Raw genomic sequence first — 27676 nt, forward strand, 5'->3', positions numbered from 1 at the left:
CTTTAAAGGTCTGTGCTAGTTCCTGGAGTGTGCGCTGTTCATCAGCAGGAACAAGAACCGAACCCAGAACCTTGAAGAAGACCACCCTAACACTGAGCTGCAAGAGTTCATGTTGCAGAAATCACAATTCTCATGTTTCATGTGGATTTGGTCTGTGCTACAGAGGTGGAAATCTGATCAAACAGTTCAACTCATAGGGACAACGACAATGTTTAAAATCCATGTCTGAGATTCCAGAGTATGTCCAACAACTACCGGAGCTCTTTAATGTTCTATTATTGGCTCTTTCTACCTTTCTTCTTTGTTCCTGTTTCATTAGTTAGGAGGAAAGCTGCTGGCTCTGCATCATCCTCCTACCACCATGAGGAAAAACTCCTACTGTAGCGTTATCTGGCCTCAACTGGACACTGACAGTAAATCTAAATTAACTAGCAGCTTTCTGGGGTCACCCAAGGGCTAACTCATTTTGATTAATTAAAGACCAGGGAAGAGCAAATAGGGACGATAGAGGAAAGGAGAGGCAAGATAAAAAAAGAAGGGACATAACAGAAAAAGAACAAGAAAAACATGGAGGGGGAATTTATCCAAAAAAAAGGAAGCATGTGAGACGCAGGAAATGAGTGCCATGTTATCTGGGGAGGAGAGGTGGATGTAGATGTAAAGTTGTTCAAAGCTTTGCCAACAGCCTTCATGTTGAAATGGATCTGAATGTGAAAGTAACAGGCTTCTGAAGCAACAGAGAGCAAATGAATGAAAATAGATAAATCATTCATACCATGAAAATGCAGAAATTTAATTAGAAGAAGCTAAAAGTACCAAACTACTAAACATCATATATAAATGCATGGACTAAAATGATTTTTTGCTGTTGAAATGGCTTAGCCGATAAAATATTGTTTTACAACAAGAGCATTGCTGAGTCAAGGCAGCTGTATTGTTGAAGATTTAATATTGATTTTATGATACTGAAAACACTTTCACATATGGATGTGATAATTGTTGGTACCCCTCTCTTAATATCCGAGCAAGCCACAAAGATCACTGTACTAACTTGAACTGACATTAATATTAAAGAGAATTATTATGAACATGAATAAATAATATCTTAGCGAAAATGAACCAATGAAAATTAGACATTGCTTTGAAATGTGGTTCAACTGAATCATTTAAAAAACAAACTAATGAAACAGGCCTGGACAAACGTGATGGTACCTCTAGTGAAGACTGACCTGATGTGACCACAGGGACATGTTAGACTGAGGCTGTCCTCTAATCAGCATTACAGCTGTCTCCAAGCTTCTAACCAGTCAGGCTGCCTATTTAAAGGGTGACAAGTAGTCAACAGCTATGTTTCCACTACCTATTTAATTGCGCAATTTGACATTTTGAAAATAAATTTGCATAATGGAAACACACCGATTTAGTAACAAAAAAACCAAAAAAACCCCTAATACTTTGATTAAAAAGTTTTGGTGCTAGAATGAGGTGGTTTTTTAGGCATATTGAAATTGGTTTATTTTGCAAAACTGCAACTGGTAAAGTGATGAACAACAGGATGTTGCCACTGGAGAAAACCACAAGAAAAAGACGACAGGAAATAGTTAGAGGATCACAACGCGACATGGTTTTTAATGACTTATCACATAAACAAAATTACTCACTTGAAATTTTAATTGCAAATCTTATTTAATAGGAACACCACAATTGCTAAATTGTGTTTTTTAAACAGAAAACAAACTAAGATTTACAATGGAAACGTAGCTGTTTGGTGACAGTGTGTGCGCCACACTGAACATGGGCCACAAATAAGAGAATTGTTCCAGATTAGAGAAAAGATTAGACCGGATGTTAAAGGTAAAGGCTGTCAGACCATCTGTGAAGCTGTGGCTTGATGCCCACAACTCCACAGATTATTCAGAAGTTTAAGGTCTATGATGAAAATACTTTTGTAATTACAATTTCAAACTAAGAAATTATACGTTTTGTCATTTGACTTCAGCCTTCCAGTGCAATTCTGCTAAAAAAAAATCTTGCTTACAGCAGAGTCTGCGGATTTTTACCATATCAATCAGTGAACAGAAGGAGAAATCGTGACTGGTGACGTTGGTTTTCTGTACTGTTTCAGAACTGTAGTTTGCTTGGAGTTTTAGGAATGGCAGCTAAGGAAATGAACGAAACCGTTCAGTCCCTGCTGGTCACGCTTCCAACACAGACTGCTGGAGCCACAGTCGTTAATTAAGATTAGCCCCGTTTGGATTGGCTCTTCCCTCTTCACAGTGGAGGATGGTTGTTTACACCACAGGCAACTTCTGGTAGCTTCTTAGCATCAAACTGGCTAAATACGGGCAAACATTAGGGTTAAATTTAAAATCTCAATAAAGGTCACGTCTTTGAGAAGCAATCGTTTCTCAACAGCTGAGAACCTGGACCCTCACACAGAACAAGGGCTGGTTCTTACCAGACTACACTTTCTGTGTCATATATTAAAGTTTTAATTGTACTTTGTTGCATAGCTTAACTAAAAAAAAAAAAAAAAAAAAAATATTGATATCAGGTTACATCTGTTGCATCTTTTTGACAGTAATGATGTCACACTTTTTTTTCATCTTGCCTTTTTCAAATAATCCCTAATATACACACCACAATCAAAATTCACTTCAGTCTTGCTTACTTGAAAGGAATTGAGGATGATGAAGATGTAGCTGACGACCACAGACAGATGGACCAGCACGCCACACATCCACGTCAGACCCAGAACCGGCAGCAGGATGAGAATTGGACGGGTCACTGCCCTAAAAGCACACAGAGACAGTATCAGCTTTAACCCTGTTGGTGGTTCAGGTGTTATAATTAGTATCTACAGACTATAGCTAATCAATTAAAACCAGCAGTAACAAAATGCATCTTCAGGTGAGGACCACAACAAGCTGCTAGAAGTCTCCAAAGACAAAGACAGAACTTCACTTATAATAATCTTCGATCGAGTCAAATTAAGTCAAAAATTGTTAGGACACCAGAACAAAGGAGATGCTGAATGTGAATCACAGTATTGCAGGAAAAAAACAAAAACAAAAACAAAAAAACTCAGATGTGCAACATTGGAGGGGAAAGTGTCATGGTTTATTGTATTGGACCTGAAGGAGCCTGCAGAAAATATGAGGCCAACCGTAAAAAACATAAAACCAAAGCAGAACAGAACTTTACCACATCATCCAGAATGACCCAAAACTCACAAGTGAATCCATCAAGGACTGGCCTATTCAAAGCTCACATCCTTATAGTATTGAGTTTTTGTGAATTAGTTTTTGTCTTATTAATCTATATAATGTATTTTCGTTGGTGACTGAGTTGAGTTAATGAAATAAATGGACTTTTGAATGCTATTTTAATTTATCACATGGTACGTGAATTGCTGCAAACATGAAGAATCAGTGCACTGAATAATGTGTTGTTACCGAATGCTTGTTCAGGAGGAGCAATTGCTGCATTTTCAGTGACTTGATGCAGTTAGCTTGGCTTCCTTGAACAGATCTCTTTTTTACCAACTGGCCTAAGAAGTGATCCGGTAAAATACCTGGGATCAAACTGGAATGTATGCAACTTAATATGAATTTGTCTTTATGATTTGATTAAGCTCACCATACACTTCCATACAAAGATTGGATCTGTTGATTTTGTGTCTTGGGACATTTTGTGTGAATTGGTGCTACAAACCAAATTGAACTGAAAAACAAAATATGTATATGTAGAGCCAATTCACAACAAATGTCATCTGGAAGCACTTTACAAATAAATAAATAAATAAATTAAAAATTAAAAAATTCAATTGAATCACACATTTGATCCTCGTTATCAGACAGTGCGTTTTCAATCTAAGTAAACCCAGGGGATGGCATTGAGTCACTGACTTGCAGGATTCACTCCTCCTGGATGAGCACACAGTGACGGCAGATGATTGCTTGCATTGTGCATTGAGCTTACAGCAATCCCTCGTACAGAGCATGCATTGATACATGGACATTTTTCAGAGAAAGTCTTCAACAGTTATTTTGTTGTCCTTATTTTCCTTCGTATACATTAGGTTAAAACATATTCAGCCTCGCATTTGTGTGGGTTTTCATTCTTGAAGTCTTAAAAAGAAAAGAAAAGAAAATCATTGAACGTATTGTAAAGACAGTTTATTGTTGGATGTTTCCCTGTCGAATCCACACCAAACATCTCTGTGTAAGTATAGATTTTCCGCCCAACTGCATTCATTCTCCTGCTCCTTTGCAACCATCCTTTCAGTGATCTTGGTTCTTATACGGCGAATAACCATTTCATGGGGCAAAGCAGAAAACATTGCCTTTGTTTAAACCACCATTGTTGTCATACTGCTGCACCTGGATGGAGAGATTGAGTTTTTCAGCTGCACTGTGTCAGCAAGGACAAAGCCGATTCACTCTTCTCTTTATTTCTGAAAGTTGTTTTCCCTCCAATCTCCTGAATTGATGTAACACGACTGGCACATACATCCGCCTGTTTGTGAGGGAATGAAGAGAAATGGCTGTAGAGGGAAAGGAATGGCATTGTGGCATTTCCATTAGTTACAAACAAACATACAATAAAAAAAAATGTAAAGGTGGAAGTGCGTCTTAAAGGTAGGCTTTATGAATACAAATACAAATTCTGGCTGCAAGGAACATTCTGTTTGACATTTTTTTCTTTTATCATAAACACTAATGTTGTGAGTGTGGCACTTTCTGCATTTGAACAACGACTTTCAAAGGTTTGAGTATGTGTGGCAAGGTGGTCGTTTTCTACATGCATGTTTTGGTTTTAGTTTTGTGTTGCAAGTGTTTTTTATTTTGGTGGGGGTTGTTTCCCAGGTGTCTCCCATCGGCTATGATGCGAGAGTGTGGCTGGAGAAATAAAAGGATGGGAGACGGAGCGACCAGGGCGTCACCAGCTCCGCCCTGCTTCCCGGAGAATCGAGACACCAAGCAGCTGAGTGGCAGAGACAGCGAGACGGCACGGCCTGCACTGGAAGTATGAACTACTGACAGCCAGTCAGAGGTTGAGCAGCAACAGAAGGGATGTGAGGTCGAGGGCCGCCGCCACCACAGAATAAGAGAGGCGTGACTGTAACAGGAGACCGCATCAGCATAGCAGCCCAGCCGCTTGTCGCCCAGGAGGGAGTGATAATAGGAGATGTGTTTAAACACTGAGAGAGAGAATGATGGAACAAATAACCTGGGCTGACTGGCAGACTTATTGCAGGTATGAGAGGAGAGAGAAAATGGCACAGGGGCGAGGGAATGAATCTAATGTTAAAGAATGAGTAGACATAATAAAACCAGAGTAACTTAAGAAAGGACTGCACTAAGGTAAACAGAAGGGTAATCAATCAAAATAAGAAACTAAGAAAGCAGAGTAATAATTAAACTAGAATCAACTAATTAAAACCCCAAAAACAACTCAGGACCTAATAAGAGCTGTGAAGCATGGAGCTGAAAGCATCATGAAGCACAACATGACCATCATCACCATAGACACCACTATGAATTTAACAAGAATCAGAAATTTGTCAAGACAATCAATGAAAAAATGAACGCTGATGCAGAACTGGACCAGCAAACCCACCAGTGACTGACTGAATGTTAACAAATCGAGTCCTGACAGTCAAAGCTGGTGATGAGAGGTGAAACTTTCCTCAAGCTGACGCTGTTGGATGGCTCAAACACACTTCACGAGCTATCAGAGGGCAGGGTGTCCTAACCTCTTCCTCAATTAGAAAACACATTTCTGTTTATCTCTGTAAAGAGTGAAACGAGGATCATTTTTGGTGTTTAAATGTAAATAAATTAGTTTGCTTCAGGAGATAAAAGATGATTAGACAACATGTGAGATTGGATGTTTGATGAGGTGTCTAAGTTTTTTCCACATGGCTCATCATCCAGTTATCAATCTTACAAATACGAATAATACTGAAAATATGCATACAATTGTAGGATAAAGACTGATAATAGCCATGTTTGCATGACAAATGTGTGCAAATCTTTGTCTATATTCTGATGTTAATTTTGAAAAAAAAAACACAATTTTGCAATTGAATTGTTACGATAAATAAGAAATTAAATTAAAGTCACATGTGAATAAGGTTGTTCCTGCAGTAAGTCATTAAAAATTATGGCAGCCACGGATGTAAGCAGTCACATAAAATGTATTTATAGTTCAGCCAATCAGAGACGAAGTTGGCGTCATATTCAGGCGTTGCAGCAACAAGCGACGTAAACAAATGAAAGGAGCTGCATAAATACTGCATAATACATGTACAGCTCTTTTTTGAAAATTGTAATTGGGAATTTTACAGAAGAGCTCTGGATTCAGCATGTTGGAATGACACACGACTTCTTATGAACTGTGATGCTGTGAGAGCCCTGGAGGAGCAGCTGCACATTGTCCGAAAAACAAAAACAAACCATCATCCTCCTTCTTCCTGTTGTCTTCTTTGTCGTCTTTGCCACTTAAGCTTGTGTGGTGTCATCACCAATAAGAAACTGTTGTGATCTGTGTTTTCTGTGTATTTATTTTGAGGTTTGTCTGTGTTTATTAGTCTGTTCCCCTGTGAGTCTCTGTCCTCCCTGTTGATTGTTCCCATGACAGAAACATTTTTTAATGAAAAATGTTGTGGATCTGGACATTTTAGTACAGGCATATATTTAAATTTAAAAATAAAACAACAAAGATTTGACTAAAACCCAAAATAACTGGATTGGTGCATCTCTAATACCAAGCAGTATGAATAATACAATGCAAACACGGCCATGGCAAAGGAAAGGCTTGACGAAAAGACAAACAACTGTGCTGAGGCCAGGTGTTAAGTTGATAAGCCCTTGTAACTCCCACAGTAAACTCCCAGTCTCACACACTGCCTCCACTGAGTCCAGTGCTCATCAAGCAAAAAAGGAAAATAGTGTGTGGGTTGGTGTGTGTGTGAGTGTGGAAGAGCGTGGGCAGACAGCGGGAAACAATTCGTGAAGGAAAGAGGCAGAGATGTTTTTGTATCTCACCAGGTGAGGTCAAAGGTCTGCATTTTCGATGCAAAGCTTGGACTGAGCATCTTAGCGCGGCGATGAGCGCTGGAAACGGTCACCATGACAACGCGGCACAGCACAACTGCATTGACCTGCAGGCAGAACACAACAGCGGCAACACTGCAGAGCCACTTGGCCTTAAGCTGACAGGAGCATTCAGCTGCACCAAAATACATCTCAGCACACACCTGAAGCAGAAAACACTTATGTGAAGACTCATGTTTTGGATGGAAGGAGCAATACTGCGAGTTAGCTGTTTGATCTGCTTTCTGTAAGGTTCTTTTTAATCTTACTGCCATTGTTGCTGCTACAGTTGGACTGGAGAGATGTCATTTTGCATTCAGTGAACAAATATTCTATATTTATGTCAGGAATAAAATAAAAGTCAGGATCTAACATACTCATTCTATAAACAGCGTCAAGAAGCTTTTAATCCATGCATGAACAGTACATATGACTTAAGCATACCGCAGTGCACAGATGAACAACTCACAATATGAATACATACCGTCAAGACCAATATGACCGGTCCCACAAAGGCCCAGATGGTGTCAGTTTGCACACTGAGCCAGCAGTGATCATGTGACTTGTATTTTCCCCTTGATATCACCAATGTTAGACCAACTATCAGAACAGGTAGTCCTGAAAAATAGGTCAATGACATAAAATCAACAATGGTGCTGAAACAACAAAGAGCTTGTTTAAAACATGAATCTGCATCAGTTACTGTCACAGTTCAACCGGGTTCAGCTGCATGTTTTGTCTCTCATGTTCTTTGTTCCTGTTTAGTCTGTGGGGTAAAGACCAGAGTAACACCTGAAGACTGTTTGTGCTACCGACTCACATCGCGTTCTCGGCTCAGCATGCGACATAACACACACTTACAAATGGATACGAGAACATCTGCCATAAATAAAAACTGGGTTAAGGCTGTTGTGTAACACAACATCATGTAAGTAATTATAAGCAGAGAAAATTTAGAATAAACAGAAAATGTTGGAAAGAGCAACCAGACCTGTGAAGCTGCAAATCAGGTGAGAATAAAAGGTTCTTTGCCCTGGTGGGAAGCATGAGGTAAACATAGCAGAATTACTTTAGCATTACAGATTTTTAGTGGTGGAAAATCTAATTTACAGCCCAGAAAATGGAATATAAAGTATTTAATTTATGATGAGCTGGCATGTCTACAGCAATCAGTGGGTGAAGGCCGTTGTGGGTTTGAATGGAGTTGGAGGATTGTACCGTACTGCTGCCAGTGTGTGAGGAGTTCTCACACACTGGGCAGCATTGCACGGATACCCTCAATCTACACAAAGGGTCTGCAACCTGCGGCTCCCAAAACGCAAGTTAATGTTAATACACATATCGTAACAAATGCAAGGTTTCTTTTTTTAACCATTTTTAAGTTTTTCCTACAATAATTGTTCTGTATTTCCATAAATAATGGCACTAAAAGTACCAGAAGATTTGCTTTCCTTATATTAAGTTGGAATTCATGATTTACATAACAGTATATGAAAATATCCATCCTTTTCTATGTTTACATTTATTTTAAATCCTAGAAATGAAAATAAAATTCTGGTTCTTTAAAAATAAGAAATTTCCAAGACTAGATGTTTGTCTAAAAAAAAATGCCATTTTTCTAGAAGTCCTGTGACATTTGAGGCTCTAAACGAGTTTTCGGCTGTCCTGAAAACAGAATGGCTGTTCGGGCTGCAGACCCCGCTCTGTACACCCCCAACCCGACATGGGTCACCATCACATTAGTTCTGATTTGAGCTAAAATTTAGTCTAATGCGTCTGCTCTGAGATGCTCACTGCCAGTAACACATAAAAAAAGAAAAGAAAAAAAACAAAACTAAACAAACAATAACAACAACAACAACAAAAACGCTCAAACTGATTTTACCTGTAAGTATTGTTTGGTCTTTTTACAAAATATAATTTAAATCCTGAATTAATATAAAACAAATTGCAAATGTGGCTCAGCAGGGAGAATAATTGTTTTGTAGTTAGAAGAGGAGATGAGAAAATCTCCATTTGGTCAGAGTGTGTGTGTGTGTGTCCTCCTCACTCTCGGTCCCTCTATCAGCTCCTGTCTTCTATTTTTTTTTTATTTGTGAACAAACAACATGTTTTATTTTCCCTCTCTGTCACTGGGTAAAAAGCATTAACTGTAGATGTGTGTACTTTTATTCTTGCTGTGAGATTATTACCATGTCCTTCAGTTAAACTGTGTTATTCCACGTGAGAGGAAAGTGTTCTGCATGTTTTCTAAAACAGGGTTGTTGCTTTATTTCTTTTTAAATCTTGATTTCACAAATTTTCAAATACTGTGCAAAAGACTGTCACATTCTTTTTATGTTGTTGTCAAAGTGACACATGAAAAAGGAGGAAAGGAAGAAATTCAAGCTCATGGTTTACCAGCCAAGTGAACAGACATACATTTACCTAATGTAAGGACACAGCATATATTGTTTTTAGGCAACTATTAGATTTGTTGATTACATACATTAAGCGAGTCATATTTGAAAATTTTAATTATCCAGCCTCCTGTTTTCGTTTTTTTTCCTGAACCTTACAAGTAACTCTGATTTTTACCACCGTATGTGTTACTACACTGACTTAAAATGAGCTTAAAGATATGCATGTAAAGGTTTAAGAGGAATTTAGGTTTTACTACAGTTGCATAATCTCACACTCAACAATTTAACATTTTATAGCATAATGTAGTAACAATGTTATGTTCAGTAGTTACAAAAATACTGTTTATTTCAAACATGACTTTAAAGAAATTTAACTTTGCAATTTAATAAAATTAGGCCTATGTCTCTTTAAGAAGCTTCTCTTTCTGACACTGTGCCCGTGGCATGTCATCACGTTTCTCCATTATGGCGTTTATAATCATTCTAAGTAGCGTTTCACTGAAAAGTAGCTCATACATTGACCTCAGCAGATGCGCGGTTCTACCAGGTGTTTTCTAATTGTTGCTGCAGCTAGTCTAGAGGAGCTGAGTGGGGAAGAGATGGGGGAGAGCTGCTCTGTGAGGCAGGAGCTCGACTCGGGACCAAAACTCTGAAGAGGAGCTGCATGGAAAAGGCGGTGCTTGGAGAAAGCAAGTGTTTTGCATGGCTGAAAGGTTGCCATGGAGATCAAATGATTTCTCAAACATACATGAAAGAATCAAGGCAAAACTCAAGGTATGTTTTATATGAGGGGATAACATTATAAATGATGTAAAGCTCAAAAAATTTGATTTTACATAATACCCCCTTTACAGAAAACATGATGTTTCATAGATGTTGATGTTAGCTGATGTTTATTTAGACTGAGATTAGATTTGACATTAGCCTGACTTTAGTGATGTCTGAAAGCAATTGGTTGTGCTGAATTTATTTATTTATATCAGTTGGTATCAAAGTTTTGGATATATCTTATCTCATCACCAAAATTTACATATTTTTGAGAATTATTCAGGCAGTGCAAATCCTTTTACAAGGACACTGTAGATGTGGCTTGTTGTACAGATCAAAAAGCAATGTTAGCACCTGAAAAGCTTCACTTTCTCCCTCAAACATTGTCATTAAATCTGTGGAAAAAAAAAAAAAATCTTAGCTAAAGCCTTCACAATTTATTTTCTAAAGAAAATTATCACTGCAGATGTGAACCTATATCCACACAGATGCCACAGATGGCAATAATCCACTTAGTGAGTGCCTAAGATAGCTTTTGAATCTTAAGAGCCTTATTAGTGAGAAACAATGTCACAGTAAGGCAAAGAAAATCTTAGATCCTCGTGAAGAAGCAAGGCCAACCACTTGACCTCAACACTTTTTTAGAAGACTCATTTCAGTTCCTGGTAAAAAGATATACATACAAGTGATCCCAGATGACCTGTGTTTACATTGCCTATTTACTGGATCAGTTTACCTTAACCTGCTCAGCTACAACTGTATGTATAGACTGTATGTTAAATATGATTTAATATGCTTCTCAGTTAATTTGATGCTAACAAGCGTTCTGTCTTGTTAGCTGATCTCTGGTCGGTCTCTGTTTGGTGAACATGGAAACAAATACCAGAAGGGCCAGAAAACCTGACTGGAAACAGAGGCAATGTTTCCAGGGAAACCTGCTGAATAAAGCTGTTAACAGACATGGTAAAGTTCATATGTTCTACGCTCTTAATATGTCTCCAGACCACAAGCAACAGATTTCATCATGATACTATATATTACACACAGATGATCCATAATGGATATTTATGGAAAATTAACATCACAAAAATTAAAGCAATCCTTTCACATTGAAACAAACATTTTATGGAACTTGTGAAATAATCTGAATCATCTGCTTATGTGACTCAGGCTGAGTCACATATAGGGAGGTGGTTAAACCTTAGTCACCTGAGGGACTGAGAGAGGAGTGGCTTTTTTTTTAATTTGGTGAGCATGGGTAAAAGCAGCAGAGCTGTAATTTATGCTATGTTAATTTAAAACCTATTTATTTAACTGATTTTATTTACAATCTAAAATCCTGTATGAAAAGAAGTTAGAAAGAAATAAAAAGAGAGCGCGCACACATGGAGGAGTGTGAGTTACGCAAAATCCGTTGGTAAAACATAATCATACAATTTCATTTTATTATTACAATTTATTAAAACGATATGTTCTAAAGAAAATAGCTACAGTTACCTACCTGTAAACTATAAAATGTAATTTTACATAAAGAAAAGATACATGTTGTACAGCGGTTGAATAAACCTCATTTTATGACAGAGCATTAGAAGAAGGACTATAGGTCTGTATTTTAAATACAGGTCAGGAGTTTATTTGATGCTGCAGCCTAGGATTGGGAGTCCAGGCAATGGTGAGCCTCACAGTCAAACTTTGACCCCTCACAACATCCATCAGCAGATGATGAGATAGGACTGGGTCAGTTCTCTGCCTGACACCATTGAGGGCCTTTGGATTCTTTCCTTGACTGAATTTTCCCTAAAATGTAGAGACTTGAATTTGAATGGATCCACTAGAGAATTTTCACTGAGCGGTTTGAATGTTCCCCAAAGGACATTTTTATTTTTTCAAGACAGATGAGTCTTGGTTATTGTAAATATTGCTTATTGTTTTAATTGTTCATAAATAAAAGTCACAATTACTATATACTTGTCTCCATGGGTTGCTACTACTCCCGTCTTCTACGAGCCTATATGTAGTGACATGTACACACTCAGATGTGGATAAGAGAAAAAACATCATGGAAGTAAATCTTGGTCAAAAAGTGATGTTTATTTAGAGCCAGCCCACGGTCCTGTTGTGTTTTTCAGAATAGTGTCTTGGCGACTGAAGCAGAGAAGTGCTAAGTTGTGACCATCATCAATAAAACAAGTTTACCCCAGCCTATGACATAGTAGAGCTTCATCCTGCAGTCCTCGCTGATGTTAACAGAAACCACTTTGCTCCAAAGAAGAAGACCCTCAACCAGCATCCAGCAGAAGGACGCCATGAAGAAGAGATGAAGCAGAGCAGTCACTATGAAACATGCTGCCTGCAGGGTTAAACACAGACAAAAACACCTGGAATTAATCCTGAAATCTTAGTGGGGTGCATCTTGATTAAAACAGTGCACCTTCTTTGCTGCATCTGTGCTAGACCTGTTTTCATTAACTAATCAGTTATCATAACTAGAGCTGTCAGTCGATTAAAAAAAATGAGTAACACTTTATTTGAAGGGGGGTGAATAAGACTGACATGACACTTTCATAAACATGACATAACACCTGTCATGAACATGAATAAGTCTTCATGAATATTTATGAATGTTGTCATAAAGTGTCATTCGGTAAATTATGACACTTTAATACAAAGTTGACATTATTCAAAATGTCTTTGTTAATGCAACTAGACATTAACCAAGAAATCTTTACTGATATAAATTTGTTATAAAAGTATTACTGATTGCACTTTAAAAATTAGGTAACTTTATGTTATTAAAGGTAAAGTTTAAACAGTAATGATTTCTTGGTTAATGTCAAGTTGTCATAACAAAGACATTTTGAATAATGTCAACTTTGTATTAAAAGTGTCATAATTTACCGAATGACACTTTATTACAACAGTCATAAATATTTATGAAGGCTTATTCATGTTCATGACAGGTGTTATGTCATGTTTATGAAAGTCTCATGTCAGTCTTATTCACCCCCTTCAAATAAAGTGTTACCAAAAAATGTAATTGGATTAACCACACTGTACCACTGTGATTCATCATCATTAGTCTCTCTTTGCCTGAGTTTGTAAACTTGAAATCTATATTGTGTTTCTTGGAGGTATGGTGTCCTGGGTGAACCCCTCCTTCTGCCACATCCCAGCCAATTAAAATGCAAGATGTTTTCTGTTTAATTTTTGCGCCAGCAAGGAAGTAATGTAGTCTCCCAGTACTCCAGAGCAACTATAGGAAACTTACTCCAGTGCACAAGTAGTAGCAAACTTGGACAGATGACAGATAAGATTTATTTTATTTTCTAGCTCTTTGGTGCCCCATCAATTTCTGATGCTGCCCTGGGAAACCGCCCATATAGCCCATATCAAAAACCACCAATGTTTATTTTTTTAATGTTTATTTTTTTTAAAATTATTAAGAAAATGTTTTATTGTCTGAAGATTCTCAGTTTTCTAGGTTTTAAATGTTAGTTTAGAAACCTTCCTCTCAATTCACTTCCTATGGAACTTGTGTGATGAGGCCACAGTCGCTTGTCCTCATCCAGCTGAACGACCAGCATAGTTCATTCATGTCCACATGAAGAGCAGCGACGCAACATAAGAAAGTTAAAAATGTTAAATTTGTGTTTCTGTCTGCAGTCACAGACCTTTCTCTGTCGTTCGTCGCTCACTGTGTGTTGAGCCGATAACGGCTGTGAACTCCACAACCATCCACAGGAGAGAGGCTTTAGGTCACAGTAGGCAGTTTGATTAATCAGCATTAAGTAATATTAACGCGTTAACATTTTCAGATTAATCTCATCTCCACATGTTAACTTTGACAGCCCAAATCATATTGCACTGGACTGAATGCATTATCAATACATGGTTTTACAATATGGTGGAAAAAGATTTATAACACTTTATATGATTAATCAAAGTGTCTCACCTGATTTTCTGCGGCCCAGTCGCTGCACATCAGCAGAAGCTCAGCAAGGCCCAGAGCAGCTATCAGGTTCTTATGGACAGTGGTTCGGTCTGATTTGGGGACTCTAAAAAAGTCACACACACACATGCACACACACACACACACGCACACACACACACACACACACACATAACATCATGTGTGAGCCGCGATGTGCGAGAGAAGCTCTCCCACGTTTATTGAAAAATGTTTTCCTGTAGGGATGCTCACACATCCACACAATATTCAGCTTTTTTCTTATTGATGTGAATCTGGCAGGGATTTATGAAATGCTTTTCACCCTTGATGCTTTCAGGATGCACTCTGTGATGTTTGTGACTCACCCCACAGCAATGAAGAGGATGAAGGTGAAGAGGAGGCCACACAGAGACACTCCACAGCCAATGAACGTCAACACCTGCAGAGCTTTTTCATTTTCTGGGCTTGTCTGGTGCAGAGCAACACAAAATGCATATGCTGTTTAAACAGCTGCACATCCTATTGATGAGGATGCTACAGAAATCCACAGCCGTTGCCAGACACACAAATGTTACCTGAGTTTCGTAAACCTGCAGCAGCACAGCAAAATTGGTGGTGTGATTGCAGTAGCACACGGTGTATCCATAATGTTTGGACACAAGCTCACAGCCTCTTGTATTCCACCATCCACCAGCCTCCGGACTGCTTAGACATACATGACACAGCATCTGCTTAGGATCCACTTAGACAGTTAATTTTGTTACTGTAAATTTTACAAGTCAGTTAAATAGCAAGTTCTCCTAAAAATAACCATTCCTACTTACGTGAGATCAAAGTCCCAGAATGCACACACAGGATCATACACAGAATCAATGGAATTCTGGGAAAAATATCAGATGATAAATATGTCATTCTAATAGGCCAGTACTTTTACAGTACAGATATAAAGCAGAGGTTTGGTTAACCTGCGCTTTGTGCTGGAGCTGGAAGTGAACCGCCATGCTGATTGGCTGGTCGTCTCCCAGCACAGTGGAGGATATAACAGCCGAGCCCAGCACAGTGCCCAGATACCTGTGGGCAAACAAAGACTTTAACCACAGTGAATGAAACATCGACCAAGATGACTGATGTGTATGATTTTGGTGATGACACTCATGAAATTGTAATGTTTGCTCAATCGTTGACTGTATGGTGTTTTATTTGTAACATTGTAATTTTGTGTTTTTGTTATGTAAAGCACTTTGAACTGCCTTGCTGCTGAAGAGTGATACATAAATAAACTTGTTTGATCGATTCATTTATCGAGTGTTTTTAAATAAGTGTGTATTTTTGATTGGATTTTCAATGAAGATGCTAAATACAAGACACATTTCCTTCTTCTGTTGTGAAAGAGAATGAAAAGTAAAGTCAAGGCAATACATTAATTTATTCGTTTTCACAACCTAAAATATGGTTTTTCACCAAACTTTGCTCCATCGTTTCAGAACTAGAACATCTTTACAAACACCAGCTTTGGGCTGAGAATGGACTGATGATCAATCATCCTGGTCAGCCGAGATCTGTGACCACCTGATTAGAAGGTGGTCACACTGAGTGAGGTTAGCTACGGTTAGGTTGGGTTACTTTATTTATTGTTATCCAAAAATAGATTTGGTTTTCAGTGGTACACACATATCCATGCACACACACACTGTAAAAAGTGAGAACACATCACATATCCATTCACATATCGTATTCTCAAGTCTCCATAAGTCATATTCAAAACACAAAAGAGAAAAGTAAAAATTTAAAAATTCAATTAATATAAATAACTAAAAACCTCTAACTGGATGAATAAACTCATTTTCTTAACAGAACTTTTTACTACTATAACTATTGTTACCGAGGGAGGACTAAAAGTTAACAAGGCACAGGTAACATACAGCCATAAGGAAGAGATTAAAGAAACAAAATATGTATTCTACTGGCAACGTATCTGCTGCTCACTGTGGATGTGCAAACATAGAGCAGAACAAGAAGTTCAGACTAGAGATCAGCAGAACATTGTAGACCAGTGAAGCCCTATTTTGTCTTTTTGAGCTAGCAGACTCTTTCTTACTCACTTCGCATATGTTTAATCCTGGTGGTGGACAAAATTTACAAGTGGCCCAGTGGTTTTTCTTTCCCCTTTCTTAAAATTTTTAAGATCTTTTAAATCATACGATCATATGTCATCTGGTAATCATTTATTTTGTATTTAAGCGTTCTCCTTTATGATTTTGTTTGTTGTGCTCTGTGTTCTGTTTGCAATTTTGCTTGATGATGATGATGATGATGTGTCATTTTCAGGTCATCTCATATTCGGGGCTGTATGTGAGGTATTACTTGAGTTCCTTGTTGTAAAGATCTTCTTGTTGCAGTGGTTACACAAAAACTGTACAAAAGTAAAGGAATATCAGCAAAAATTCTTCCAGCTACATGGCATCCAAAACTAGAGGATCCTCATCCACAAAAACAACATTTCAATCAGAAAAAGGGGAATTTAAGTTTCAAAGTATAAACTAGAATGAATATAACAATATTCCAATATGCTGCCACATTAAGTGCCACAATCTAAGCACAATTCAGAAAGGGTGCTGCATCACCTAACGCCTATCTATGTATATTCAGTGCATACCAAAAATCATAGAGGAAAGATTTTGCTGCCAATAAGTTGTCAGAGTTTGTCCCAAATATACTTAATTTAACAAATTTTCATAATACCTAAATATGTTAAATGTACTATTTTGAAATGTCAGCTGCAGATCGGTTCTGGCAGTAAGGGGTTAATTCTACCTTTGTGTGCCGTCAGTGATCGTAGGCTCCATGGTGATGTTCTCTTCTGGATTGAAAAGAGGTCGCAGAGAGCCATACCACATGTTGACCAAGGTAATCTTATAGAAGCCTGCACATTCAACACAAAAGCTTTTCTTCAGTTTGCAGGACAAAATAGCTCAAAATAAAACTAAAAGAAATCCAATTCATCACTAGCTTATGATTTTCTATCAACATTTGCTGCAAAATCTGACATTGTGGTGCAGGAAGAGCAAGATACCTTTGATTTCACCTGTAGAATTTAACACCAAATAAAAAAACATTTGACAGAATGAATCGAGGATTGGATTTGTATGAATTTTCTACCATTGTTCTGCAGATCCTGTATCTTCTGACGTGGAACAGAAATGCAGTCTATAAGGCTCAGCGTCTCTGACCCAGGCCCACAGAAACTCTCCACTCTAGACCCTTCACCCAGTCTTTGTTGCTGCAGCTCCACTTCTACAAAGAACATAACCATCCAGATAACATTTTAAATGTGTGACATTAAAAATGGTTTTATGCAGAATATCAGCAGAATATCCTTATATTTCTGTATAGAATTTTCTGATGTTGTATTGATCACTTTTTGTATTAAAAAGGTTTTGCCACATTTTGGGCTAATATTATAATTTCTGCCTATTGTTGGAGGCTTAATTTTGTTTAGTTTTGTGTTTTTCTTACAACACCTAAACTGGGATGGAAATTCTCCTATGCATATTTAGTATCTGTATCTACTAGTGGACTAATGTTTTTAAATAAAAAAGCATGGTTAATAAAATTCAAGTGGCTAAAATCAAGGATTGCTTGATCATGTCACATTAAAGTTTATGAGAAGGAAAAAATGCATGTGTGTTTTCACCAACACACATCCTGTTCAACAATACATAAGATGAACAAGCTTATGTTCATCTTAACTGGGATGGAAATCCCAGTTAAGTTCTTATGTATATAACATATTTGTTCTGTACCTGTTAGAACAGAACAAATATGAAAATATACCATCACATTTATCATTAAGCTTTCTTTTTTGACTTTAAAAACTATTCCATTTCATTCATATTGTTCATATTCATATTATACTACAATACCCAAAGTTTAATTTTGTTCTCTCTTTCACTTTCTTATGATTAATTATTTTTGTTTCTTGTAGATTTTTTATTGAATTGTGGGGATATAGAAATGAACTTATGAATGTAAATCTGCTCTATGTAAATTTTGTCTAACACTGACTAAACAGAAGTATCTAAAACTGCATAACATTCAGCATGGACGATTAAATCAGGTCTGTTGCTCACTCTGTCATGTGTGTTTCTACATAAAACAATTGTTTAAATAAAATAATAACTGCAGCGCAAATATATGTTTGTTTTTTTTACACATAGTAGTCACTATATAAACATGTGTTCTGTTTAAGAAAAAATGACCATGTATTTATATTTAACACAAGTCATCCCTCACACACACATAGGATTTCTGTTGGGTTCGGAAAGTTCATTTCAGATTACAAGCAGCGACCAGCGCTGTACTTGTTGTATTATAGTCTGTGAACAATCCAGCAGCTCCTTCAGAGTAACTATCACATAATGAACAGCCTCATTAAACCAGCACCACACAAAGATGCCAAATTCAGTTCGTCTTTTGTTCTGAAATTAAAATCAACATGAAATCTGCATTCAAAATCTCTGATTTTTTTTTTTTTTTTACCAGATCCGATTTCATATCGATTTTGTCTCTCTTTCTTTTCCAAAAACGAAATTATAAATGACAGAAAAGATTTTTTTTTTTTTTTGACAAAGCATGTAAATTTGTGCCTTTATTGTTGTTTTAGGGCTGCATTTCTGTCTCCATCCTAGAATTTATTGGATCATTTTGAAGGTCTGCTGTTACATAATTGCATTTCTGTGCTTTCATTAATGTCTTTGATTATAGACTTGGATCCCGACTCCAACCTGTGAATTCATAACTTCATAAATCCTGTTATTGTAACAAAAATGGAAATTTGGGTAACTCACTGATATTGGGAGTGTGAATGGTCACATGGTCAGTCTCTGCTGTCAAACTTGGGCTGAAGCGGGTCACCATCCGGTCCACGCTCTTCACAACATCCATGGGACCGTTCACCACCTGAAACCCACAGAGCACCAGTGTGTTGGCATCGACAGCCCTCACCCACCCTGCCCAGAGCTACACACTCATCAGAGCTAAGGACTCTTCAAAATGACCATTCATTGCAGCACAATTGAAAAATACTTTAAGTGCCGTTAACAGTTTGAAAGAGTCTGCAGATTAGCCGAGGAGGACACACAAAGCTCAGCAGACAGGCCTATAATGCATGCCTCATAGATTTTGCCATTGTCTGTTTCCAAACACCGCATTCTGATTTCAGTGTGCCCATCTAAAAGCTGAGCCTTGGAGACGGAGCTGGGAGCAGAGCGCGGGAGGTTTGTGGGTGAGTGCAGCCTCGGTTTTTCAGAGTGCTTCTCATCCATTGAGGATGCGTTGAGGTGGCCTTGGAGAGCTAAGAGGCTTGGGGGGGGGGTGCGCGGTGAGGTAGAAGGAAGGGAAAGCGCTGAGAGAAATACAGCTTTTCACGTAAAGCAGTTCTTGCAAAGATCTATATAATACACACACTGGTGCAGAAGTACAAAAAAGGATTATAAAATAAAAAATAAATAAACAAGAGGAAGCAATGTGCCTTCTCTTTGACTGACATTTCCAGTCAAAACATAGAGCAAAATCTGACTGATTAAGCATTATGTTTGAGGAAGACTTTAAGATGATCTACTCAGGTGTTCATCATTTTAGCTGATCTTGGTGCATTTTTAGTTGCATTTACAGAAACACACTGTCCTCTAGTGTTTTGAACAGAACATAACACATTTCAGTGCAAAGCCTTTGCTTTCGGCTGTAGATCGGTTCTGAGTATGATTGTGCAGGTTTATGTAAATCACTGTCCTACCAAACAACGATGCACCATTTTATCTCCTAATTTCATCTCTCCTATTTCCTGCCTCCTGAGAACCAAACATGTGTTAGTGACGTTCATCTGCCACATTGAGCTCTTAATTTTATCACATTGCACCCTCAAATTTAACTCCATTTATTTACTTTCTAAATATTCAGAACATTTTCTTCTCCTTCTCTCATTCTTGTGAGGTTTAAATCTAACATCTTCTAGAGAGGAAATCTTAGTGAGATAGCTCCTGCTCAGTCACACAGGATGAAAAACGTGAAAATCTTCTTGCAAATTATTCACAATTGAATTTAGGTCTGGAATTTGACTAGGCCATTGCTACATACATCTGCCTCATTCCAAGCCATTTCATTTTATTCCATCTGGCTCTATGTTTGGGGTCATTGTCCTGATGAAAGGTGAACCTCCACCCAATTCTCAAGTCCTCTGAGTTCTCCAACAGCTTTTGTTTCAGGATTGGACTGTATTTAACTGGCGGCTGATTCTCCCACATGAACTGTGAATCGCTGCTGCTCCTCCTGAGTTCCCATCCTTGGATTATTACTCTTCTTTTACGACATATGAGTTTAGGTGGATGACTACATCTTTAAAGATTTGAAGATTCTTTTTCTCTTTTCATTTTGAGATGATGGACCGATCAGATATTGTTTAATAACTTCATTTTTCCTCCATGACCAGTCTGATGTGTTCCTAGGTCTTTTCATGTTTTTGTTCCCTAGAGGTCCCCAACAAACCTCTGAGGGCTTCACAGAACAGCTGGATTTATACCCAGATTCAGTTACATTACAAGTTAGGTCACTTTCAAAGGTGTTTGGTTGCACTGGAGTTTCTGTAAGGACATTAAGGTTAAGAGAGTTGACCCAACCGTGTTACAGGGCACAACTCTCATATATGTACATGTGAAAAGCTATGATTGCCATGAGCCATTTTCCTCCCATTTTGTACATCACATTGTGTTGGTCCATCACATAAAATCCCCATAAAATGCATTAAACTTGGTGGTTATAGTTTGAAAAAAAAAATAAAAATAAACTAAATATAAAGGTCAACAGTTGTGGCTACAACACATGGAACTTCATTTTTACCACAGAACCAGAAGTATAGATATTATTCATACAGTTTCATTCTGATCACCATAATGATGTGTTTTATACACATTAAGATTCTGAAGCTGAATAGAAAATGTAATAATCAAACTGGTGATTGTTTGATGAATTGAGCGTTGGTGTTTATAATTTTCACTGTTAGTGCGACAGGAACTCTGAACTGATATTGCTTTTTATTTGGATATTCTCAGCCCTTTAAAATCTAGACTTTCATTGTTTCATACATTTTTGTCAACTCATTCATCATGTCCTTGTTCCCTTTACAGCAGAACACATTCCATTAAGGAAAACATATCCTTGACACAATATTTTACAGTTTTACCAACAGATAAATATGCAATCCACCAATTCGTCTCAAGGTTAGTTTGTTCGTTGCAGAAAGTACAGCGCTCACCAGGCAGGGTGTGACAGAAAGTTGTTGTTACAGACAAAGCAGAACGTAGTTTTGTGATTCTCTGACACACAGAAAGGTGGAGAATAAAAAATATAGATCAACTGCCCCCATGATCCTGCTTCTGTTCAGAGACAACAAAAGAAAAAAAAAACTTAGAACAATAACTGATTCTTCCAGTTAATTTCAACTAGTTAAACAAAACTAAAGCAATGGATTAGAATTAGCTTTAGCTAAAACATACGTCACAGTCAACAGTCTGGGATAACAGAAGCCCATTAATTATAAACCATGTTAAGTTTTAAACCCTTCTGTCTTTGAACTTGACAGGAATGTTGAGCTTCAAAAAGACACAGAAGCTAGATTAAGTAAGACGGCCATTTTAAATGTGTGTAGCAGATGCAAACTGCCCATGTGGCCCATATGTCTGTGTGCCCGTTTTCAAAAAATATTTACAAAAAATGTTTTATTGTCACAAATCAAATATGTCTGAAGATTCTCAGTTTTCCAGGTTTTTTTATTCAGGGAGGCTTAAAACATTTTGTTTTAAATGCTAATTTAGAAATGTCCCCCTCCATTCCTTTCCAGTCACTCAGCTCAATGTAACTTTGAGCTGGTATAGTCGATGTCCACACGAAGACCAGCAACGCAACACAAGAAAGTTGAAAATGTTCAACTTTTATCTTTCTTCGTCTCTTACTGTGTATCGAACTAATAACACACTGCTGTGGACTACGTATCCCTCCTCAGGAGAGAGGCTTTTAGGTCAACAAAGGTAGCTCAATTAATCTCCATTATTTAATATTATGGCTTTAAAATTTTAGATTAATCACACTGACAGCTCTACATGTCAGTTCAGACCAGTTGTCTCCTTTGTGCTCAATTCTGCTGGATGTTCACTGTGGTGTGCTGGATCTCTGAATGTCATCTTATTCACTGCATAGAGTCAGAATTATTTTAATGTTAGTCCCGTTAATATTTTAATCCCAGGTGCAAGAGGACCTTCGGTCTTTTGCACCTGCTGCTTTAATGTGCTGAAGCTGTCATTATTCAACACATCAACGTGGATGTGGTCATCTCAGCTCAAACCAGAGAGGTGGAAAGAGGTAAAGCATAAAGCAGCTGTTTTCTTTACGGTGATGTTTTCAGCAAGATGCAGGCAGGATGAGGTCATAGTCTAGACACAAAACCTATCTGGCCATTTCCACAACACCACTTCACACAACCCCCATTCATGGAACCCTCTAAGTTCTGCCCATATTTTAATCACTCAGGGAAGCCAGACTCGGTCACAAACAGAAGCTGCGTTTCCATTACAAATGTGCACAAAATTTTGTTGGTATTCCGCTACTATCAAAAAGACACAAATTCACAATTGCAATGTTTCCATTAAATAAGAGACTAAATTAAACTCACATGTGAATAAGTCTTTTAATGTGGTAAGTCATTCCGCACCATCCTCCTCCTACCACTTCCTGTTGTCGTCTCTGACTTTTACAGTAGTAGTAATATCTGGCTGTTGAGAAACGTGTTTCCATTGCAGTTTTGCAAAACAAGCTAATTTTGGCTGAAAAGAGACCTCATCCTAGCGCAATTTTTTTTAATTATCAGAAAACATTTTTTTTTATTGCTGTGTTTCCATTAAACACATTTGTTTTTGGAATTCAAATTTGCACAAATGTATAGTCCATGTAAACACAGACAATGAAGAACCCACTAATGTCTTCCAGGAGACATTGCTAAGATGCAACGTACAACGGTGGTTTATATGGTTTTCATAAAAAAACAACATTCTTTTTATAATGAACAACTCCAGCTTTGCTATTCAGAGTCCCTAATTTCACAGAGTTAGAAAATTGGCAAGATGGTAAAATTTAGACTGAACTATCTGTAAGTTAGTTCCTAACAGTGTTAGAAGACTTTAAAACATATTTAGAATCTGTCACGATTCGTTGCTGTAAATTTCAACATCTATGCTTTTGTAAGTAACGTTTTCATTCAATGATTTAACCTGAAGTGATGGGGTCAAGGTTGAAGGATGGTTCCCATTATTTCTCTGTGATGTCAGCAGGAAGGATGACGTGGCTTTAGAAACATTTCAAGCACTTACATTGCTCAGTAGAGCAATAATGGCAAGTCTCTAGTAAATCTACTTCATATATCATATGCTACCTCTTTGATAGCTTGCCACTTGTCTGCGTTGTCTTCACTGATGATGCTGTCAGCCACACTGATGAAGTGCTGACTGAGCTCCTGGATGTTGTCACGGCTACTGTTTTCAGCGCTGATTGATGGTTCAGAGGAGACGTCAGCAGTGAGTGTCAGCAGCTGGATGAGCGTCACCATGTCGGCTGGCTGCAGGCCGTCCTGCTGCGTGTCTTCCATGGCCTGGATGGAGGCGTTGAGCAGGGCTGCAGCCTGTGCCAGGCTGTCCAGCCCTGATGGCTGCTGCACCAGCACCAGCTCAGACTGAAAGAGAATATGGTGGATTCTGTGAAAATCTACACTGCATTTCATTGTAGGATTAAAAATAATTCGGCTCTTTTTTTGTTTCAATCTAATGAACCATCCATTCATTATCTTAAACACGCATGTCCTTGCTGGGCGGGGAGCTGGTGCCTCTTTCCACATGCATAGAGAGAACATGCAGAAAGAACCCGGCCAGGATTTGAACCCAGGACCTTCTTGCTGTAAAACAACAACACTATCAACTGTGCCACTGTGTAGTCTGAATTCAGTGAAACATTAGGCTAATTTATTTTATGACAAGCATTACTGCAAAAAAGGAAAAAATCAGCTTTTTTTTTTTTTTACTTTCACATTAAGGTCTATGTAGAAACACTGCACAATAGTCTTAAAAACATTGTGTTTTTTTTTTGTATTGTTGATAATTCAATTAATCTGATTTTGGATACAGATGTAATGGCTTTTGTAATTTTGTTTGAAAATACCACCTTCCCAGTGGGGATGTTCATATCCCCACTGGGAACTTTTAGCTGCGGCTGTTTGATATCAGGAATCAGCAGGTGTTTGATCGGCATGCAGGCGTGGCCTACCTGGCTCTTGTTGGAAAGCTTCATCAGCTGGTTCATGAAGGCAGAGGGCTGGCTGCCCTGAGACTTACTGATCTGCTCCATCCTGTGGTACCGCTCTGCAGCACAGAGGACAGTTCATGTGTTTCAGTTATGAACAGATTGGAGAACAGACCATTGAACTATAAATCCTAAGATAAAAAAACAAACAAACAAACAAACAAAAAAAAAAACATTTGTTTTTCTCTTCATTATGACAGGTTACTATATCTGCTCTCAGTGACAGCAGAAGGCCCATATACCCTGAATAAAATCCTTTTCAGCTATGGAACACCTGCATGTTACATTAGTCATCTAGATGTTCTTGCTTTTATCAGGTACAAATACAATACTGATTGCTGATTAAACATCTGTATGGGAGAATATGCACTATATTAATGAGCAAAACAAAAGAAAAAGATCTCATTAAGCAGTCTGATAGAAAATATTTAATATTTTCTGAATTCAGCTATGGGTGATTTCATTTCATTGGTAAAGGCAGCTATAACTAAACACTCTTCATTAAAAGCTTAGATAAGAATCTCTACTAAATACTACTGGTCACCAGATCTCAGTAGATTACTTTAATTCATTTGCATTGCAGTAATTCAATTAATTATTTAACAAGAAGGTCATGTCAGAGATATGGAAATAAATGCAAACACAAAAGTTCAATTCAATCACAAAACACACACCAACTGGATTTATTAAAACATTATTTAAAAATAGCTAAATTCAGTTAGACTACGATATTTTTGTTTTAGTCATGATAGTTACCTGGCTGTGGAAATCGCCTTCAATTTGATACAAATCTGTTACAACACATGGATATGTAGGAAGACAGCAATCAAACCTAAGTTGTTCTGCATATGCAGCCTGTTTTGCATGTATTCCACTGGGGATTTGAAAATGTATTATATTGAATTTGGTCATCTCATAACACCACATTTCATTAACTATCAATAATGGCAGGGTTTCCATCAGTTCGTTATCAGCATGGTGGGTTGCCAGGCTTTGCTTTCCCCTTTTTCCTTTTACTACATCCAATTGTTTTATGAGGACAACTGAATCTGTAACTTTAATCAGAATCTAAGTAGGAATTCTATTTTCCCTTCAATAGTTAACAAAAAAATAAATAAAAAATCATTTTCAGCCAAAAATGATATAGAAATCATTTTTGATGTATATATCTTCAATATATGTCTATTTTTAAATCTCAGTAAAAAAATAATAATAATAATAATCTGCTGCTGTAGTAGATAATAATAGTTTATCTGCATGTTAAAACTGCATCTCCCACCATAGCTGTCAAAGCAGAGGGAGCAAAGAGAAGAAGAGGTTTGCTGTCTGCAAATGATGTTGGAATGAAGCTGCAAGTGACTTTTACTGTGGTGGGTTAGAATGTAATCACCTGCATGTGTGTGTTGACCAGGGTCGGACTTTGGATAGTCAATGTGTGGTCAGGTGTGCTTAGTTGTCTTGTTGCCCTCTGTGTTGGTTGCATAATGACCTAACATCCTGTCCAGGCTGGATGGATGGATGGATGGATGGATGGATGGATGGATGGATGGATGGATGGATGGATGGATGGATGGATGGATGGATGGATGGATGGATCTCTTACAGAGGTGAAGTAAAAAGAAAGTAAAATCACTCAATGAACTTAGTTTTTGACAAACTTTTTTCAATTTGGTTTTAGCTTTGTTTAAAAAATTAATGACATGCTGGAATCTGTGGTGTGTTTTTATTCACCTGAGGTCATATTTAATTAATTTTATAACCTGGAGAAGAGCAAATGCTTTATATTATAAATCCTAAAATAGTTTGTGTGTGCTGAACTAAATTAAATTATTACTTTTTAACAAAAACATTTCCTAAAAGCTTAAAATAGACAAAAGAGTAATTTAAAATAAAGATAAAATATTTAATGTTGTAGTTCAGAGGTTGGCACACAACAGTCCATGTAGACTGAGGTGTGTTACATGTGTTCCTATTGACGGTGTTAACCTTGTGTTTTAAAAATGCTGTTTTAATTTGTTTGGTTTTTGCAGTTAATTACTACATTTCAGATGTTGCCTGTACAAACCCAGTGTCCAGCACAGAGGCAACAATTGGTTATTTTTAAACTGATGTTCAAATAAAGCAAATTAAGAAGCACCTTTGTGTTGTTATGAAACCTTGAATGCTGAATGTTAACTTAATTAAATTTATTTCAACTCAATACTTCCTTTATCTTAAAAGGAAATTAAATTAACGTTAAAGAAAACATAAAAACTTGGCTAAAATTACAATTGTTTTTCAGGTCATTTATGCCAACTTATACAAACCTGAAGGAACAGTGACTGATTTAATTGGACAAATTCCTGTTTGTGCTTCTCAATAGAAACATCTCGTAAAAAGAAAGCAAAACTGAAAGAGAAAAATCTAACTTCTCGCTGATTCATTCAACAAAATGTAACACACATACACACACACACACACACACACACACACAACTCAATTTAAAACCTGAATTGAAGTTTGCTTTATTTGTTGTTGGAAAAACATTTAACAATGCAAGGCAAAATAAAATAAATAAATAATTGATGTATTTTCATGTTACAGTACTACATTCAATATGTTTTCTTATATAAACCAATATAAAGTAGTGTATAACTGTGATTTAGGGGAAATGATACACTGTCTCCACATTTTTACAAATACAAATCTGTGGCATACATTTGTTTTTAGATCTCTTTAAATGATCACTCTAAAATAAACCTCAGTGTCAACAGTTCATTTGTGTGTATTCTGATTTCAGGATGAACCCAGATGTTGTTGGAAAACATTAGTGAACATCAGCATAGCGAAGATCAAGGAACACAACGGAAAGATTTAAAGCAGGATTATGTAATATGACGAGAATATCTCAAGTTGTCCTGAAAAAACATGGATCAGGTCCTAACAACTACAATCTCTACCCCATTTCCAACTTAACTTCCATCAGATAGATAGATAGATAGATAGATAGATAGATAGATAGATAGATAGATAGATAGATAGATAGATAGATAGATAGATAGATAGATAGATAGATAGAT

General features: G+C 37.4%; 1 protein-coding gene across 1 annotated transcript in view; it reads right to left on the reverse strand.

Moving 5' to 3' along the window:
* adgrd2 (adhesion G protein-coupled receptor D2) overlaps nucleotides 1-27676 on the reverse strand; it is a 43898-nt gene that overhangs the window by 11610 nt on the left and 4612 nt on the right. The window contains exons 7-20 of the mRNA XM_016674188.1: nucleotides 24582-24676; nucleotides 23698-23994; nucleotides 19067-19178; nucleotides 17379-17513; nucleotides 17034-17142; nucleotides 15185-15290; nucleotides 15044-15099; nucleotides 14795-14921; nucleotides 14585-14688; nucleotides 14223-14325; nucleotides 12467-12620; nucleotides 7585-7718; nucleotides 7053-7168; nucleotides 2672-2792 (exon numbers count right to left, since the gene is read on the reverse strand). Coding sequence (XP_016529674.1) covers nucleotides 2672-2792; nucleotides 7053-7168; nucleotides 7585-7718; nucleotides 12467-12620; nucleotides 14223-14325; nucleotides 14585-14688; nucleotides 14795-14921; nucleotides 15044-15099; nucleotides 15185-15290; nucleotides 17034-17142; nucleotides 17379-17513; nucleotides 19067-19178; nucleotides 23698-23994; nucleotides 24582-24676 — 1769 coding nt within the window. The remainder of the gene's footprint in view (nucleotides 1-2671; nucleotides 2793-7052; nucleotides 7169-7584; nucleotides 7719-12466; nucleotides 12621-14222; nucleotides 14326-14584; nucleotides 14689-14794; nucleotides 14922-15043; nucleotides 15100-15184; nucleotides 15291-17033; nucleotides 17143-17378; nucleotides 17514-19066; nucleotides 19179-23697; nucleotides 23995-24581; nucleotides 24677-27676) is intronic.

This window comes from Poecilia formosa, unplaced genomic scaffold (assembly GCF_000485575.1).
Source record: "Poecilia formosa unplaced genomic scaffold, Poecilia_formosa-5.1.2 Scaffold91, whole genome shotgun sequence".
Lineage (NCBI taxonomy): Eukaryota > Metazoa > Chordata > Actinopteri > Cyprinodontiformes > Poeciliidae > Poecilia > Poecilia formosa.